The sequence below is a fragment of the Carassius gibelio genome, chromosome B25, assembly GCF_023724105.1.
Source record: "Carassius gibelio isolate Cgi1373 ecotype wild population from Czech Republic chromosome B25, carGib1.2-hapl.c, whole genome shotgun sequence".
Taxonomy (NCBI): domain Eukaryota; kingdom Metazoa; phylum Chordata; class Actinopteri; order Cypriniformes; family Cyprinidae; genus Carassius; species Carassius gibelio.
Window position 1 is genome coordinate 10,248,066 of NC_068420.1, and position 18,205 is coordinate 10,266,270.

General features: G+C 37.1%; 1 protein-coding gene across 1 annotated transcript in view; it reads left to right on the forward strand.

The window, feature by feature from the left end:
• The first annotated feature begins 1,150 nt into the window (after window positions 1-1,150).
• Window positions 1,151-18,205, forward strand: part of shank2b (SH3 and multiple ankyrin repeat domains 2b) — a 28,192-nt gene continuing 11,137 nt past the window's right edge. The window contains exons 1-3 of the mRNA XM_052598440.1: window positions 1,151-1,676; window positions 2,787-2,911; window positions 17,794-17,929. Coding sequence (XP_052454400.1) covers window positions 1,472-1,676; window positions 2,787-2,911; window positions 17,794-17,929 — 466 coding nt within the window. The 5' untranslated portion in view covers window positions 1,151-1,471. The remainder of the gene's footprint in view (window positions 1,677-2,786; window positions 2,912-17,793; window positions 17,930-18,205) is intronic.

Below are 18,205 nucleotides of genomic sequence, written 5' to 3' on the forward strand. Positions count from 1 at the left end.
CAGAGCTCTTTCAATATTTCAATAAGACTTTATCTTATAGTTAAGACTGTAAGGTCTTCTGATCACAGGTTAAGACTATTTTGTCAATATGCCAGCTAAAGTTTTTATGGGATTATAAACACTTCAAGATCTTTTCGGGTGCATTTTAGGCCGTTAAATTAATCAATCTAGAGCTGCGGTTCTTGACCTTCAGTGATTATTTTAAGGCCTGATTCATTCTAAGGACAGAAAGTGCACTAAAATGAAATGGCACAGGCCACAATCCCATTTTCTGAATGAAGTTAATGTTCCGGGTGCAAATGAGACTCCAGCTCTTTGTGAGAGCTGCAGTTTGAGCAATTCGCTACACTTTCAGTACCTTGGCTTGATTTTCAGGACTGGATTTAATACTCCATCTAAAAGATGTTAAGCCCTCTTGTCCTTCAGGGAAAGAGAGACAGTGCTATCATATTCAAACAGCATATCTCTGGATATCTCCGGTGTCTTCTATGGTTGAACACCTTCAGTAATTGATCTGCTTGCTTGCAGTGTGTGTTTTGGGGAAGGATTTTGATGGTGCTAAGCAGGAAGTAACACTCAGTGTCACAAAGACTAGAAATAGTCTCTCTTCTAACAGAATTTTGAATTAATAACCCATATTGCATTCTGAAAACTTTTTGATTGAATTTCTTTGACTCAAAAATTTGTTTTGACTTGTGTTAAAGTAATAGTTCACCTAAAAGCATGAATGTCAATGAATTAATTAAAAATAGGACTATATATATTTTCCTATTATAGTTGGGCCATTTTTCCCCCTAAAAAGTATATTTAAAGTCATTAAGAAGTCAGTGTAAACACTTTTTGAAGTAATTACAATTGATAATTTCTCATTATTTGTTTATGTGTATCCGTTCTGTTGAATTTGACATAATTTAGTAACAGATTGCAGGGGGCTTTAATGCGATTAATTTGTTTTTTTTTCCAGATAATTATTACTCAATTACTCAAAGTACCAAAATTATCGTTAATGTGAGCGTCAAGCAACCTAAATCGTTCACAGAAATCATAATCTTTAAATTATTTACGATTCCAATCTGTAATGGACACACAACATTATTTTTAGTCGCGCGCACACACGCATACATTCTGTTCTCTCTTTCGCGCGCTCGCTCTTACTCAGTGGCACAGTAAACCGTCTCTCTCTCGCTTTCTCTGTATCACTTTCTCTCTCTCTCTCTCTCTCTCTCCCTCCCTCTCCCTCTCTCTATCTCTATCTCATACCCATTTCTCCAAGATTACCACTCATGTTTTCCTCTGGTGATTTTCATCCTTCATCTGGGGGTTATGTCTCTAGTTTACGACACGCTATCTCGCCGGCGACCGGGCCCTGCTTTTCTTAACCGGTGTCACAGCTTCTTCGACAGATAAAGCCGGCGGTGAGCTTTTTTTCAACGGCTGCAACTCTCGTCACATCGCGCTCTTCGTCGCAAAAATGATTAATTCCGCTCAGCCGACGCCTGTCAGGATGAAGCATCACTCCGCGCGCGCGGCGGTGGCGATGATGAGGATGATAGGCTGTAATAACGGTCGTTTTGCGCGGAATTTTCTCCACAGCGACTGCGTTATCAACGAAAAGACGGTCGTGCTGCAGAAGAAGGATAACGAGGGATTCGGGTTCGTGTTGAGAGGGGCGAAAGGTAGGGGAAAAGCCGGACCCCTCGTCGTGTCCGCCGCCTCATCATGACTGTACCTCACTTCATGCTTTACACCCTCGAGAATCAAACCGTGTTGCTCCTTCATTTCACACTGTTTCCTATCCCCTTTTTTGTACCCCCTCACTTAACGTCATTTCTGCTGATTTCAAAGCGCGTCATCGCGCGCGCACTTGATTTGATGTGTCTGCGTGGCTTGAGCTGCATGAATTGCATCCATGTCAAGAACTTCTGAATTAATGCATCTCTTGGTGTCAGCGTGTCCATCAATTGACTGCGATGCATTTAAGTGGGCTTGTCAAATCTGTGAAGTGTAAACACAGACCCCCACCCACTCCCTGCTCCATGTGCTTGTCTTGTGTTTGACTGCATTAGGGCTCTGCTGGCACTTTGTCTCGAGGGCTTCCTGAGTCTGACAGTCCAGCTGTTTCTTTCTGTGGCTGAAGCGTTTAATTCACTCACAAATCGTCAACAAACCTTTAACTATGCAATGCATTAGCCACTTAAGCTAGACCCTAAAAGTCTCCTTCCCATCCACAACTGCAACGCTTTAGTGCACTACAGATCCATGAAGTTGCGAGTGGTGCACCATAGCTGCTTTCTGCATCAGCTCTTGTGATGCCCCTCGTTCTGTCAGGCTCCAGACCAGTGCTTCTCCCCACACTGTCAGCAGTGACATCCATGCATGCATTTTCTCTGGTTATATAAACGTCCCAACTCCTGCATTCATTTTTGATTTGGTTGGATGGATGCATTGCAGCTTGCATCATGTATCATCAGACCAGATGCTCTTGTTTAGCCACACTCATTATCCATTGTGCTACCAGGCACTCGTTTTCATAGGAATTGTATTTTTCATGTAAAAGCATGTTATTTTCAGCATGTTTTTGAGTAATAGCAAGTTTAACATAGACTAGATGGAATTACAAATAATATCTAATTTAAATAGTACATATATATATATATATATACTTAAAATACTTTGTCGGCCAGAATTATGTTTAATCTGGGCCCATAAAACTACCATACTGTCTTTTTAATCTTTACAATATCTTTCCTTTGGTTCTGTGTTGTCTGGCACCGGCTGGATTTTAGCGGATACTCCCATTGAGGAGTTCACTCCGACCCCGGCGTTCCCTGCTTTGCAGTATCTGGAGTCTGTGGATGAGGGAGGGGTGGCATGGAAAGCTGGCTTGAGGACTGGAGACTTCCTCATCGAGGTAAGAACGCGATTGGGTTTCCATAAGTTTACGGTTTGTTTTGGAAAGCCTCAGAAGCCATTGCTTGCTGAAGGGATGGAAAGGTCCTTGCTCAGCTGGAAAGATTGGTGTCCGACCCATGCAGGGGTCTTCATCTTGAGCTTGCTGCTGAATCATTCACACGTTATGGCAATCAGGAGAATGTTTATGCACAGTCTGAGCTTGTGAATATGAGGAAAGGTCATGGTTAAATCTTTAATGAGACAGAGGAGCTTAGAGACGCAGGAGACGAGCACTCCTGGAAGAAGCTGTGAGCACACAGAGGTCCGTCCTTGTGCAGAAACTCAGTTTTCTGATGTCTCTGGAGCTCTTTGGTCTGGGTTGCATTTAAACGGTTAACCTTTGCATAGGCAATCTAGCTTATCTTTTTTTAATTCTCACTTTTAATGAATGAGGGTGTAATCTCGACACTCTGAATTCATTTGAAAGTTGAAAATGTCAGGCCGGTAATCACCCATCATAACTCTTTGTAGAAGTTGGGCATTGAATTTGATAGTTGTCTGAGAGTGAGCTTGCATTTATTGGAGGTTGTAAATTTTTAATGCCTCTGAGGTACTTTGGATCTGTAACCTGTCAAGTCCAAAAAAGAAGCAAAGACAGCGAAGAAGTATGATAAAGGCTCATTCTGACCATTTCGGTTTTTAACTTCCTTGTGTTTATTACCAGATTATACATTACATTTTGGTTAAAGCAGTGAGATTATATTTTTGGTATGGCACTATATATTTGCTATCTGCAAAACTACCTATTTTCAGAATCAACTTGTCGTTAGCTCGTCTGAACAGTTGGCTTGTTGGTCAAAGCAAGCACAAGACTTCAGTCAGGTTAGGTTTATTCTCAGAACATGTTCTTGTGATCACAAATAGCAAGACTGCAGTGTGAAAAAATGTCTTGTGGTGTGGACAAATCCTTCATAGTCATTTTCTAGATATGTGTGTTGTTGAATGCAGCGAATTTGTTGCAAAAGTGCTGTTTGATGGCTTGATGGCTGTAGGTGCTTTAGAGGAGGTGACTTTAAAGAAGTATGTTTCAGTCTGTGCAGTTAGTGATTATATAGTCCTGCAATGCAAATCTGAAGTTTCAGCATTTCAGCATTCATTTGCTGCTCAAAATACATTTTATATCATCACTTTTGAAAACAGCAGTGCTGCGTTCAACCAAAATGAAACCTTACTCTCAGGCCATCTGAGATGTAGAAGAGTTTGTTTCTTCAACGGAACAGATTTGGAAAAATTAATCATTACATTACTCACTCACTTCTGCAGTGGATGGGTGCCGCAGAATGAGAGTCCCAACAGCTGTTAAAAATCTAGAAAAGTACTCCACACAACTCTAGCCTATCAGTTAACAGCTTACGAAGTGAAGAGCTGCGTGTTTGTAAGAAACAAATTCATCAAGACGTTTTTAACTTTACATTGTTGTTTCTGGCAAGAATACAGGTCTCCTATTCTTAATACTGCTTTCTTTTGAGAAAAAGCTAGAAACAGGAAAGAAACACGCACAGATTTATAAGCTTAAACAGTCCAGAGCAGCTTTAAACAAATATACTGGTGAATTTTGATGTGAGAGGATAACAGGGGATGGACATTTTCACTGGAGGAAGCATTAATATGGATTACGGAGTCATATCTTTGAACAGAAGTGACAATTTATAGTTAAAACAACTGTCTTGGTGAATCTGTTTCTTACAAACATGCAGGTTTTTACTTTAAGACATTAATTGATGGACTGGAGTGGTGTGGATCACTTGTGGATTATTGTGATGTTTTTATCAGCTGTTTAGACTTCTTTCTCACGGAAACCATTCACTGCAGAGGATCCATTCAAGAGCAAGTGATGTAATGTTAAATTTCTCCAAAAAGAAACAGTCTGATTGTTTCTTCACTGAAGGATTTGGAAAAATTGTCTCATCTTCATGTTGAATGGTCTGAGGGTGAGTAAATTTACAGCAAATTTTTGGGTGAACTATTCCTTATTTGTTAAAACTATGATGGATTTTTTTTTATAGAGAAACATGATTTGTAAGATGTCTTAAAGATGTTTTAAGTAAACCCTCTTGCTCATCCCTATTATAAATATATAATGATCATGGAAGTTTATCTGCAAAACTCCTGTCTTGGCGATAACTGACCATAAGACACGAAAAGCATTGGGCACGTTGTCCTCCTTTCTGCATCAGCAAAATAAGTTCATTTGCATGCAAAATTCAAGAGAACACTCACTTTGTGTTAAAGCACAGAGAGCAGATCTAAGAGCTCAGCGCCGCATGGAAAGGCAGAGAAGAGAAGAAAATGATTGGCTCTCATGAGTGGCGAAGAATTCATAAATTATTAGCTCCTTACGGTAATCCAAGAGTCTAAATGTAGCTAAGCCTAAATGTTTCTATGATAGAGCAGTGGGAGCTGCATTTTGATTATGTTGTTTAGCAGGAAGTGTAATGTTTTCATATCTAATAGGTTGCTGACGTACTGCAGTGTGACATGTTAAAACTATTTTCAATGCAATTTTGCAATTTTTTTTTTTTAGTTTATTACGATATTAATTGAGGTACTATGTGAAATATTTATATTTAAGATAAATTATTTTATCACAGTGCCATATTATTTAAAACTAATTAGTGATGGAGAAAGTGTGATTTTAGAAAATGGCAAAATATAAAGAAATAGTAGTTAATAGTTACAGCACCTAAAATATGAATATAAAAATATAGAAATCTTATGTATGTTTTAACCTAGATTCTTTATTTTAAAATTTGATAAGCTTCGCTTAATGTGGTAATTTATAAAATATAAAATGCAATACTGCACTCTAAACACTCTTAGAAGTGACTTCAATTAGTCTGGCACAATGTATTTGTATATATAAAAACGTGTATATAAATTGTGTATATAAATTCATTCACCATCTCTTCTCCCAGAATATTGCAGAAACAATAAACACGTTCTAATTGTCCAGTCGATGCTATTGACCGTCAGTCCCTCAGGAGCCGAGCAAGCTTCACTACACACATCAGGTTGAGCCGCTGGCGTTTTGCTCTCTCACACTTTGGTGTATGGATGTGTCAGGTCCCAGGGACAATCTGGCCTTCTGGACAGAGCAAGGCGAAGCTCTCACAGAGAACTTGACCTGGTTTTGCTTTACGTTAATGACGAAAGCTTGCAGTAGATTTGGTAGGGATGTAAATATCTATCTTTTTTAAAAAGCATATTTGTTTTGCATTCTGTGAACTGCACCAGAGGTTGAATTGCAGATTCTCACTCCTACATTTCCTGGAGCTTTTGAGAGTCAATGAATTAATCTTATTGCCCATAAGAAACTCTAAGAAATGGTGCAGCTTATGAAGGGTGTTAGTGATCAACCAGGAAGCTACAAAATAGAATGATGTATTTACTGAAAATACATCTACACCCACTTGCCCTTGGTGTGTGGGCACGAGTATCTCTCTTTCTCTTTACTCTCATCTGATCGCATTCCTGCATCTTACTTACCTCTCTTTTCTGTATACAAGAGGTAATAGTAGGGCTGGGTGGTATGAAAAATGTTTTCATATCAGTCGATATTGATAATTATCATGATCAATTTCACATTTTTATTTATTTAATGTTTAGGGGCAGATTTTTGCTCCTAAGTGAACGTCGTATAAACCAGACTGTTAACTGTAGTTTTAAACTACTCTTCATGGTCAGAACGTGACAAACACTTCACATTTGTTCTTTACGCTTTCCCAGTCGCTTACACTTTTTTTCTGCATGTTCTGATGAGTGATATTGTTTCAATATTCAGCACAGTTTGCAGTGCAGGCTGCAATATTAATAATATTAATTTTTTATGTCTCTTAGAAAGGCACATTTGACAGTAGCTTGAGTTAACAGTAGTAGTAGCTTGGGTCTTAATACAATTGTCTGAATACATTTAGTATAAATGCACAAACGCTATATTCTATTAGTCATTTAATACAGGACCATATCAATAATATAATACAATTCTATGTAAATATCCCACATTTCTGCCACAATAGCACGGTGCAGTTAGTAAATCCATGGTAAATAATGTGATTTGTATATTGAAATACCTTCTGACTGTATCATTGCGCACATTGTTTCTCCTGTTTGTCAGCGCGGTTTCATCCAACTTTAAACTTTTTAAAGTTCTTTGCTAAATTCAAACCCTTTACACTGGACCTTACAGCGCTGTTTAGTGTCGCTCATCAGCAAGTAAACGTATCTGCTCTAGTGAGCTCATGCTGCTCTGCCATTTGAACCTTCAGCCGAGCGGTTTAACAGTTCATGTGGCACGGTTCAAATGAGTATCGCTGTTTCGCTCTGCTTTTGGCCCATAAACATTATCTTGAATATTTAGCTAATTTTTTAACGAAGAAAAAAAAAGTTGTGCATGCTGGTGGAAAATATAATTGTCAAGCCATGTTTTAGGTGTACATTTTTACTAAATATATAAGGCTATTTCATGAATTTAGGAGGTGCATTGCATAACATCTAAGCTGACACAAAAAGCATCTGCTGCTTTAAAACTGTTTTAGTGGTTTAAACAAGCAGCGGCACTGAAGTATTTTTGGTTCTTGTAAATATCTTGCACCGTCACGAAAGGCATGAAAATATGTAATTGTGGTTATCTAGCTCCAAAAATTGCTAACGTTAAATGTGATGGCTGGTTGATGTGTTTGTTGACGGCTGGACATCTTTCCTCGCCTGTAATGCTTTCTCTCTAGAATGTTCTGTGTGCACAGAGAGAACCAGCAGGGAGGAAGTCTGTGGACTGCAGGAGATGCCTGCGAGCGTCCTCATGGCCTTATAACCATACAACCTGTCACCAAAACCTGCTCCTCACGCACTGCGAACCAAGTATAGCGCAGAACATAGCATTTGCTCTGTCACACTAAATGAAAAAGTTACCGGCTGGATCATTTTTAAGCATCACAGAATAGATCTTCCTATTTTTAATATTTCCAGAATAACGGAATCCAGTGATGTTACTGACATTCCTCTTGCGTTTATGTGATGGTCCAGGTCTCATGTTGTAACACAGAGCAACGGTCGCCTAGCAACGGCACCAGCATTGTGTCTGAGCGCAGTGATGAAAGTGAGGTAGCGTTTTGAGGTTGTTTTTTTTCTTCATTGGAGTGCAGCACTGGGCCACATGTAAACATTTCTTTTCCTGTTTGTATTGATATAAAAATACACCTCCATAATGGACTTCAATACCTGAGTGCTTGGATTTCTGGGGTGAATGACTCTATTACATGGTAGAAATTAGCTCTCATGGTTGTTTAGACATGCATGTAAGTGCAATATGCTGACATATATGATGGTTTCCTCCTGAGAGGCTGGCTTCCTCCATTCCGGCTCTCTAAGCCTGGTTTAGGGGATGATCTTTTGGTGTGGTGTGCTCACAGGACTGATTTCTAATGACAGTGCAGTTGTTCCTTAAGAATGTGGCAGTTTCAGTTATACGATGGGATGGTAGTACCATGGTGCTTTTACACTATTGTTCTTTTTCTTTCAAGAAATCAATACTGTTATTCAGCAAGGATGCATTAAGTTAATCAGTAGTGACAGCAAGGTAATTACAATATTATTTTTCAAATTCTGTTCAAATACATAATATATATATATATATATATATATATATATATATATATATATATATATATATATATATATATATATATAATTTTTTATTTATATTATTATAACACTTTATAAATGCAATGTTTATTAAAATATTAAATGTTTCTTGAGCAGCAAATCAGCATATTAGAATGATTTCTGAAGGATCATATAAAATTGTAATGGCTACTGAAAATTCAGCTTTGCCACCACATAAAATGCATTAAAAACTGTTATTTTAAATTTTTATAATATTTCACAATATTTCTGTATCGTTGATCATATAAATGCAACCTTGTTGATCATAAGAAACCTCTTTCAAAAACATGAAAAATCTCATTCTTGTAAAATTGTTACGAATGCAGGTGTAATGACATCATATTTATTAATAAATTATGTAAATGATTGTACTTTTATTATACATTTGTCTTTTTTTAAAGATTTATTTTGTCTGGGTTTTTTTTTTGCCATTATTGTTAAAGGACAGTGTAGATGAGACAGGAAATTAAGTGGTTGAGAGAGAGTGGCCTGGATCGGGAAAGGTCCTTTAGCTGGGATTCAACAATGCTTCATGTCGGCATGCTGCCACTGACCATTTGTCATTTTTAACAGTGAAAAATGAACTAGTGAAAGCAAATGTGGCCAAATGTGCCTACGGTCAAACTAACCTTAATAAGAATTTTTAATATGATTTGTATCATTTGATTTAAGAAATACTGTGGCATTAACATCATTATGGTGTCCATAAATATGTTATCTGGTAAATTGGCATTTGTTTTGTAGGGCTTGCAGTAGGGATATAAAAAATGCTTAAATGTATCAAGCAGGCATCCATCTACTTCCTGTGTGGACAAGTTCTATGGAGTATAACTCAGTTATATATCCCTCAGTTATTTGCAGGAGTTTTACATTTTAAGTAATTATGTTATGCAACTTAATACAAGTCCGGCATCTGTGTCCGGACATAGCCAGTGACCAGAAACGCTGTTTAGATATCCACTTTATCTTTAATGGAAATTCTATAGTCTCAGTGAGTCTTTCACGCTATCTTGTGTTTAATCTCCTCTATAGAGGACTTGACCACAGAGGTCTTATCATATAACCTTTTTTAAGTACAGACCAGGCCAAGCCGATAGCTGTGCTACTATCGTAGAGCAATGCAGACGGGAAAATGGATGAGGCTTAAGTGTGTGTGCGTGTGTGAGTGAGTGAGTGTGAAGAGGACAGATCCCCTGTACTCTTCATAATTATCCCCACTCAAGACAAAAGAGCACCCTCCTTTCCGGAAAGTATCCGGAAGAGGGAGATTTCATTTGAAGGGATAGAGTTTTATCTGGGCTGGATGATTGCCCTCGGACAACCTTCTGTAAATCTCTAAATCAGGCCAGAGGTGCTGTGATTGCAGGCTCTCTAGGCCGCATTAAAGAGTGTGATGTTGACGTTGGGTCATGTTTGGTAATGATAGTGGATTTGACTTGGGGATTAAGAGATGAGAGCCATGTGAATTCATTGAGTTTTATGGGGGTTTTTTTCACGAATGTGTGACTTTTTCTTTTTTTTCTTTTTTATTATCAGCATGGGCCTGGTTAGGCCGATTTTTGGAACACATAATGCCAGGGTTTTTTTTTTTTCAATCCAAACAATAGGCCTATATTTATTTATTTATTTTTATGGCAGCTTGCAAAATAATTTAATGTTTATGCATATTTTTCATCAGAGATGATCATGTAGATATCTAATCTTTTTTTTTTTTTATCCTGCTTTTGTTTATATGCATGTTATATATATTAGTGCATGTTTTAATTAAAAAATTTTAATGTAATTTTCCACTCATAAGACACAAGCGGTCTCAAATATGCTGATGTTTCTATTATTAAGGTGTGATATTAGACACATAAATAAACCTTGCCAGAGCTGGATGATATGTACGTTTTCACCCCCTTTTTTTATTTTTTTGCCTTTTTATACAGCAGACAGGAAAGTAGAAAAAACGAGTTTTGGATTGGGACAAAACACATAAACCCAGGTCACTTTAGGCTAACTTTTGGCCGAATTGCTTTAGTTTCGAAGCTTACTTCAAAAAACCTCATAAATAATGTTCACCAGGCTTGTATAATATATAACGTTAGTTTGGATGTTTTTGCGCTGGTCTGTAAATGGTCCTGTTTTTTATGATCTAAATAAAATAGTAAAAGTCTTCCCTTGTCCATGCATCCTCACTGTTCTGTTACTACTAGTTAGTCTTAAGTCTATGTGGAGATACCTGAGGGGGTCTCCTAGTTCACAGAGTGGCATTACGTAACCACAAGGGTGAACATGGATAGACTGTTACATAATCGCTAAGTGAGCAACTATATATATGAGTGTGTGTGTGTGCAGTACGCATCTTTATTCTTCTGGAAGTGACCAGATGTGACACAAAATCATCCTTTATGAAATATGAAGGTCCCTGTAGATTCTCTGTCACACAGAAACACACTCTCAAGTTGGATGAACAGCACGTGAACACACACACACACACACACACACATAGACAGAGAGATCGAGATAGAATCTCTAAGGTCCTTAAATAGAACAGCAAGTATAAATTGTGTGATGCATCTGGGGACTGCAGAACAGCAATGAAATTCATTTGGTTTATGAGTTTTTATTTTATTTATTTTTCATGCGTGTGCATTGAGACAATGTGACCAGAACGACCCTGAGCAGAACTGATATGATTAGCCAAATGGAAGGCTTATCGTTTTATGGTTTATTTCCTGTGCTGACTCTGGGTGCAGAGGATAACCGCCTGCTAATTTCATCAGATTTTAATCAAGTGTGGGCTGCTCACCACATGTCACACACATCCATCAGTCAAGATCTGTGTGTGCGTGTTGTGTATTTATGTCTGTTATTGTGCTGTGAAATCACAAAAGGTTATAATCGATGCTAATTTTACAATTGCAAATCGCTGTTTGGTGTGTTTAGATGCGTATGTATAAAAAACAACAAAAAAAATCAACCTCCTAAAATCCAGTTTTGCATCCAAAGCTGTCTTTAACCTGATTTCGGTTTTGTGACACACAGAGACTCAGATCAATATGGTTAACTCTTAATGGAATAGTTCGCCTGAAAAGTAATAAACTGTATTTTCCCCTCATGTAATGCAAAACAGATATTTTAAAGAATATGCACACGTACGTTCATTCTTAAGCATTCAAAAGCATATATAGAATAAATGTTTATACATGTAACTATGACTAATTTAAACAATTAAGTTTAGAAATGAATGTCTACTAAAGCTCTGCTCCTTTAATTGGCAAAATTATATATGTTCCTTCAGCAATTTGGACATTTCAATGTTTTTATCCATCTGTTACTAATTTTCCAGTTTTATGTATATTTATCTCACTCCACCTGTTGTGTTATCCATAAGCATGCTTATGATACTTAACCAAATTGATCTGAAAGGTTGCAGCTGATAATGATTCATTACTCCTTTATTAATTTTTCATGTTAAGTGTTTTTGTACAAATTGTGTTACTCTGTTTGTAAATCCACTTTGATTTGTCACTTTAATAATATGGTTTGAAAACAAATCATTATACATTAAGTGCATCTCAAGTAAAAAAAATATATAAATATTTTCCTTTATTTTTTTAAGGTAGCTCAGCTTTCTTCTGTTCAGATGAACCATTTTCTTGATTGGCATCTATAGTCCCTGAAAACATTTAACATTCATGGAAACGTTCTAAAATCACAAAAGATTCTTTAAAGTGAAAAACATTCTGTAGAATATTATAATGTTTTTCACTTTGAAAAAGTGGTTCTTTTCATCAAAAGTTATTTGAGGAACCTAAAATGGATCTTCTATAGCATTCCTTTTGGAACCTTAATTTTAACAGTGTACATGAGGGGGAATAAATGATAACAGAATTTGCACCTTCATGTTGCCCTCAACCTGTATAACTGCAATGATAACTCATAGTGACCACAGACTATCAAAGACAAAAAAAACGCTATAAAATCATTAAAGTAGTCAGAGATGACATCATAGATTCCTTTTTGTTAGTCTGTGGTCAGGTCACTGCTAACAAACCTACAAGATGTTTCTTCGAAATTATCCTATTGTATTTTAAGGAAAAATGAGCATATATTTTTGGAACAACATGAGGGTGAGTAATGAATGACTGATTATTCCATGTCCTGATATCTAAAACAACACAGAATCGGGTTCCTGTGCTGCCGGCTCAGCTTGGTTGGCTTTGGCTCGGTTCCAGCATAATGAGATTATCAGGATGAAGTGGCCATGTTGAGATTGTGCTGTTTTGTGAGCTTTATCTACATCTGGTCCCAGCACTTCCTAAATGAGCCCAAATCTCATTACCAGTGTGTGACATGCCGAGAGACTGGAGGTCAGTGAGAATTCTGGGAAATTTGTGCCCACCCCCTTCTTCCACCACTCACCAGAAACTAGAGGGCTGCGAAAATCTGCACTGCAAAGAGTTGCGATTACAGCTCATGATTCACAGAGCTTTCTCTCTCTCTCTCTCTCCTTCTCAATCCCTCTAAATTTACATCATCTGTCATAAGGTCAAGCTCGAAGATGTAATGCAGAGTTATTTTGTCTTCTGGAATGCGCACTATGAAAATCCACAATAGAGAGAGATGTAGAAAAGGTAACGGTAATTGACGTTAAAGGCTGTTACTTTTTTCAACTGACCTGGCTTTCCATGTGAGGCTTTCACTCCCGGTCCCACATTGATTACGGCTTGCTTTCTAGCTTGAGCTAATTTTATTTATTTGAAACGAATGGCAATCTCTCTCTCATACAATCACATACGTAGTCCCTTGCTCTCATCACACTCGCAGCATTTATGAATCACACAAACATACACGAAGGAATAAAAGGAGCAGCTCAGCTCTCTTCGTCATGAAGACGACTTCGGCTCCTCGGCTGTTTCCTAGGTTACCCAAGCTTATTCACGTAACCTTTTCTTCGGTAAAAGGCATACTCTAAAATCTCTCCAAACCTGTCTCTCTCATTTTCTCTCTGCTGATCTGTTTCGTAGTGCCTGTGTTTATCGTTTTGCTTGAGAAATGCCACTGGAGCAGGGGTGTCTCTCTAATTTGCCTGCAGTGCCTTTTATTTGACAATTTGTATCAAAGAATATCACCATCTTATCGTAGTCATTAGCGCTGCTTGCTAAGGCAACTATTACTATTACTGTTTCATATAATTTAGGACAAGTTTGATAGGGAATGACAATTGTGAGCGTCAGATCGTGTGGCATATTATTGTTAGGTGTAAAACCACTTTTCTATGCATTCAGCTGATTTTTGACTCGGGTCAGTAATCTACCACCTAGCAACCACCCAAAACAACCTAGCAACCATTCTGAACACCATAGCAATGACTGTGCATCCACCCACAACAGCCTGGTGTGGTTCTTGCACAAGCAAGCGCTGCTCGGTTTTCTTCTGACAATTAAAGTGCCCCTATTATGGGTAATGAAAGGTTCATATTAGTGCTTTAAAACGATTAATCGTGATTAATCGCATCCATAATAAAAATATTAGTTTACATAATTTATGTGTCTGTACAGTGTATATTTATATATTTATATTCATATAATTTATATTATATATAAATATATGTATTATATAAAAAAAACGTAAATATAAAGATGCATTTGTTTGCATTTATATATACATAATAAATATACACATACATATATTGCGTGAACAAAAACTTTTTATTTTTAGATTCGATTAATCACGATTAATCATTTGACAGCACTGGTTCATATTTTGGTTTTGGGAGTCCCCAACAACAGGATGGCATGCATGCAAGGTCAAAAAAACACTTAATTGTCTTATAATATGCATTTATTTTTATCTTACTTGCTCAACACTCCCAAATAATTCGTTCAATTATTAATTTTTCCAAACACCCCCTTTGCGTGATGCTAATCTGCAGTGATTGGTCCGATTGGTCTCATTTCTATTTCATCATGCATGTAATACCTGGTAAAGCAGTGTTTGTGAGTGCAGTGCTGCTTTGTGTATAGCGTTAGCGCTATTTTTACCACTCCAAAAACAGCACCTAGCAAATGTGCACCAATGTGAAAAGACCAACAAGTGGGTGGGCAATATGCTAATTTTTCATGCTGACATCATTGTAAATCTGCTTGGGATTTGCTATAAAAAAAAAAACGACTCCAGTCTTCCTATTGAAAGACAATAACTTTATACCCGGTGCAATTTCAGATTTAAAACTTTGCAGGATTTTTTAATTCACTTAGGGCTGTGTTACACACTGCAGAAAGGTAATTTTCAAAAATCCATAATAGGGGCACTTTTAAAAAATACAATATTGTTTCAAAGATTTGTGAGTTGTGAGCTGGTAACTCGTGTCAAGAATCATTTTTAAAACCTCTTCAAATAGTTGTGGGAGTATGTTTTACACTTTCATGCATCAAGTAAAAAATGTTAAATGCCGCCTGTTTCTTCCTCAGAGTATGTTTTAAAGGGGCCATCTGTAATATTTGGCAAAAAAAATCAAATCATACTCCACATTCCATACCAGATGGGGGCAGTATGCCTCAATAAAGTGAATTGGTCTACCCTAGAGTAACAAACGAGAAACGGCATAGTCTCTATGCTCCGCCCCTACTTTCACAACAACACTACAGCCATAGCCGTGCGTTCACACCGCCGGCGTCTAGAGTGTCAAAAATCACTTTTGCCGCTCTGCTCAGGATGCTGCAGAAAGATTTGTGAGCGCTCAGACGCTCTAACGTAGATCGAATGCTTGTTTTGTATTTAAAGTGGCCGCAAAGCAAAAAAGCTTGTTGATCTCGTGCAGACTAACCACAAGGAGTTATAAGTTAACCTCATTAAATATTGTTGTGGACGAAATATTAGGATCCTTTACTTAAAATTAACAATCTCAGACACCTTGGTCCACGTATCACTTTAAATTTATTTTTTATGTCCCTGTACGCAAACAGGGACACATTATAGATTAATACAAACGCTAAACAGCAATAATCAACCTGTCCTCTATGTGCCAACTCTCAAGCATTCACCGTGAGACACACGCAATTGACTCTTTTCACACGCTTTCACGCCACACATAAATTTTTCCACGCACAGAAAAACCACGAAGCAAAGAGGACACGGAGACCAACAGACTAGACAGAGCAGGTTAGTTATGATATAATAAAACGGGTAACGTTAAGTTATAGCTAGCTAATTATCAAACGCAGCTACGGTTAGCCATCGCTAACATTAGCACGTTTATCGAACAGCCTTCGATACATTTCTATGTTATAAATTAACCAAAAGAAATGTTGCAAGTTCGGAGTCGAACCTCATTTCTTTCAGGTCCATCAGTTGTCTCCAGCGATTAAAAGCAGTGCCGATGTTAATTTGATTTGTGATTCCGAGCGAGGTTGTTTCCCTGTAGCGGGTGGCGCTCTCTTCCCTGAACTGAAATGCTCAATGAACTTTCAATGAAAGTACTGGGCTGTACTTTCCACATGATTGACATCAGGTTCAGGCACGCCGACAAGCCGTGCGAGTTATTCGTGTATTGCAGGTTGGCTGGTGGTTATGTTGCCCGCATACCGCCTCCCATGGCCAAAACTGGTATTACTGTCGGGCCGGGGCTAGTAATGCTAATGCTAATTAAGGTTGATAACTCTGCAGCACTTGACATTACTTGACATTTTTTTAATGACATCATCGCCCTTATTTCTTCTCATTCTTTTGATGCGTGTAGGTCATGTTATGAATATTTTTACCTCAATTTTTGCATATTGCACCTTTAAGTCTAGTTGGAGTCATTGGACTTTACACCTTTGTTGAAAAAAGATGATGAAAAAATAGCTGCTGATGAATGTCGCACATATATCCATGGTTATCACCACTTGAAATTTTTTTCTGCTGTAGCTGAATTTGATTTAGCTCACCAGTAACGGCTCAGTTGCAGATTGAATGTCCCGCTTAAACATTTATAGCCCATTTTGATTAACTGCCCTCTGATGGCTTTACAATGACAGCTGTCACAATGATTGTGACCATTTAAGTGTATATAAAGAAAATATATAGGCAAAAGGTTATTTAAAACATACTGTGGATAAAATAATGATTTTGTGTTAGTTTAAGTAGGGAAATGAATGAGGTAGTGATAGCTGGGCTTCAACAAACATAGTGGGGTTATTGTAACATTGGGAGCTCTTTTGTAGCTAAATGCTCAAAAACTATTTACTCCACTATGATGTAGTATACAGAAGTTAAAGAAGTTTTAAAAAAAATCAAAATTGGAGTTTTATAGGCTTTTAGTTTGTGTCTAGTAGCTCTGGAGCCATATTTATGCTAAGGTACGTCTAAAGGTTGATGAAATCAACTTAAATATGCATTTAAACAGTATAGCTCTTTTCTTCTGGTAAAACAAAAGACCAAAATATTGATGACAACTTTTTCCTTAGGGACATATGGAATGTTTTTTGTACCAAAAAATGCTTTCTAAAATAAGAATGCATCCTTTCCCTTAATATCAATAAAGTAACTAATCTTTCACTCTTATGCTTACTAAGGCTGCATTTATTTGATCAAAATAAAATTGTACAATTTAAAACAACAGTTATTTTTGTATTTTTTATATATTTTAAAATGTAATATATTTATGTGATTGCAAAGCTGAATTTTAAGCAGCCATTCAGTGTCACATTATCCTTTATTAATCATTTTACTGATTTTTTTACTCAGGAAACATTTCTACTTATTATGATCAATGTTGAAAACAGTTGTTCTACTAAATATTTCTGTAAAAAAAAAAAACATTTATTTGAAATAAAATTTGTAAAAGAGTAAAGGTATTTACTGTCACTTTTGATTCATTTAATTTGTATATATTTTACATTATAAAATATATAATTTGCAGTAAATATGCAGCATGCATTGAGCTCACAGTTCTGAACATACAGTAGCTGTAGTTTGGCTATGTGACAAACAAAAGGCTTTTTTTATTTAGCAAATGAAATGTACAGCCATATCAACACACACAAAAAAATGTACGTCAAACCGTTTCATTGTGTTTTAAAACAGCAAAAAGCAGGAAATTAATTATGCACGTCAGTGCCATTTTGTGCAAAGTGCATTTTACTAATTATTGCTTTGTAAACATCTGAGCATGCCTGAAACAAGCTAAATTGTTCCTCTTTTTTATAGGTGAACCAGGACAATGTCGTCAAAGTGGGCCACAAACAAGTGGTCAACATGATCCGTCACGGTGGCAACCACTTAATTATCAAAGTGGTGACGGTCAGTCGAAATCTAGACCCTGATGACACGGCTCGAAAGAAAGGTAAACGTCTTGATTTATTCAGGATTTCTTGACCATCTGGGCTATAATGGAACATGTTAATCGTATGATTGAAAATTACGCAAACAAAACTCCTTTCATGTAATTCTAACCATTGCTTTCCCATAATGCTAATAGTACTAGTTTTTTTTATTTTACTAACACTACTAATTTAGTTCTTTTAAGTCCTCCTCTCTCATTTATTATTTAAAATGAGAATGGGCAAACCTCGGCATGAGTTAATGTTGTATACAATGCCTCCCCATGGGGATGCTACAG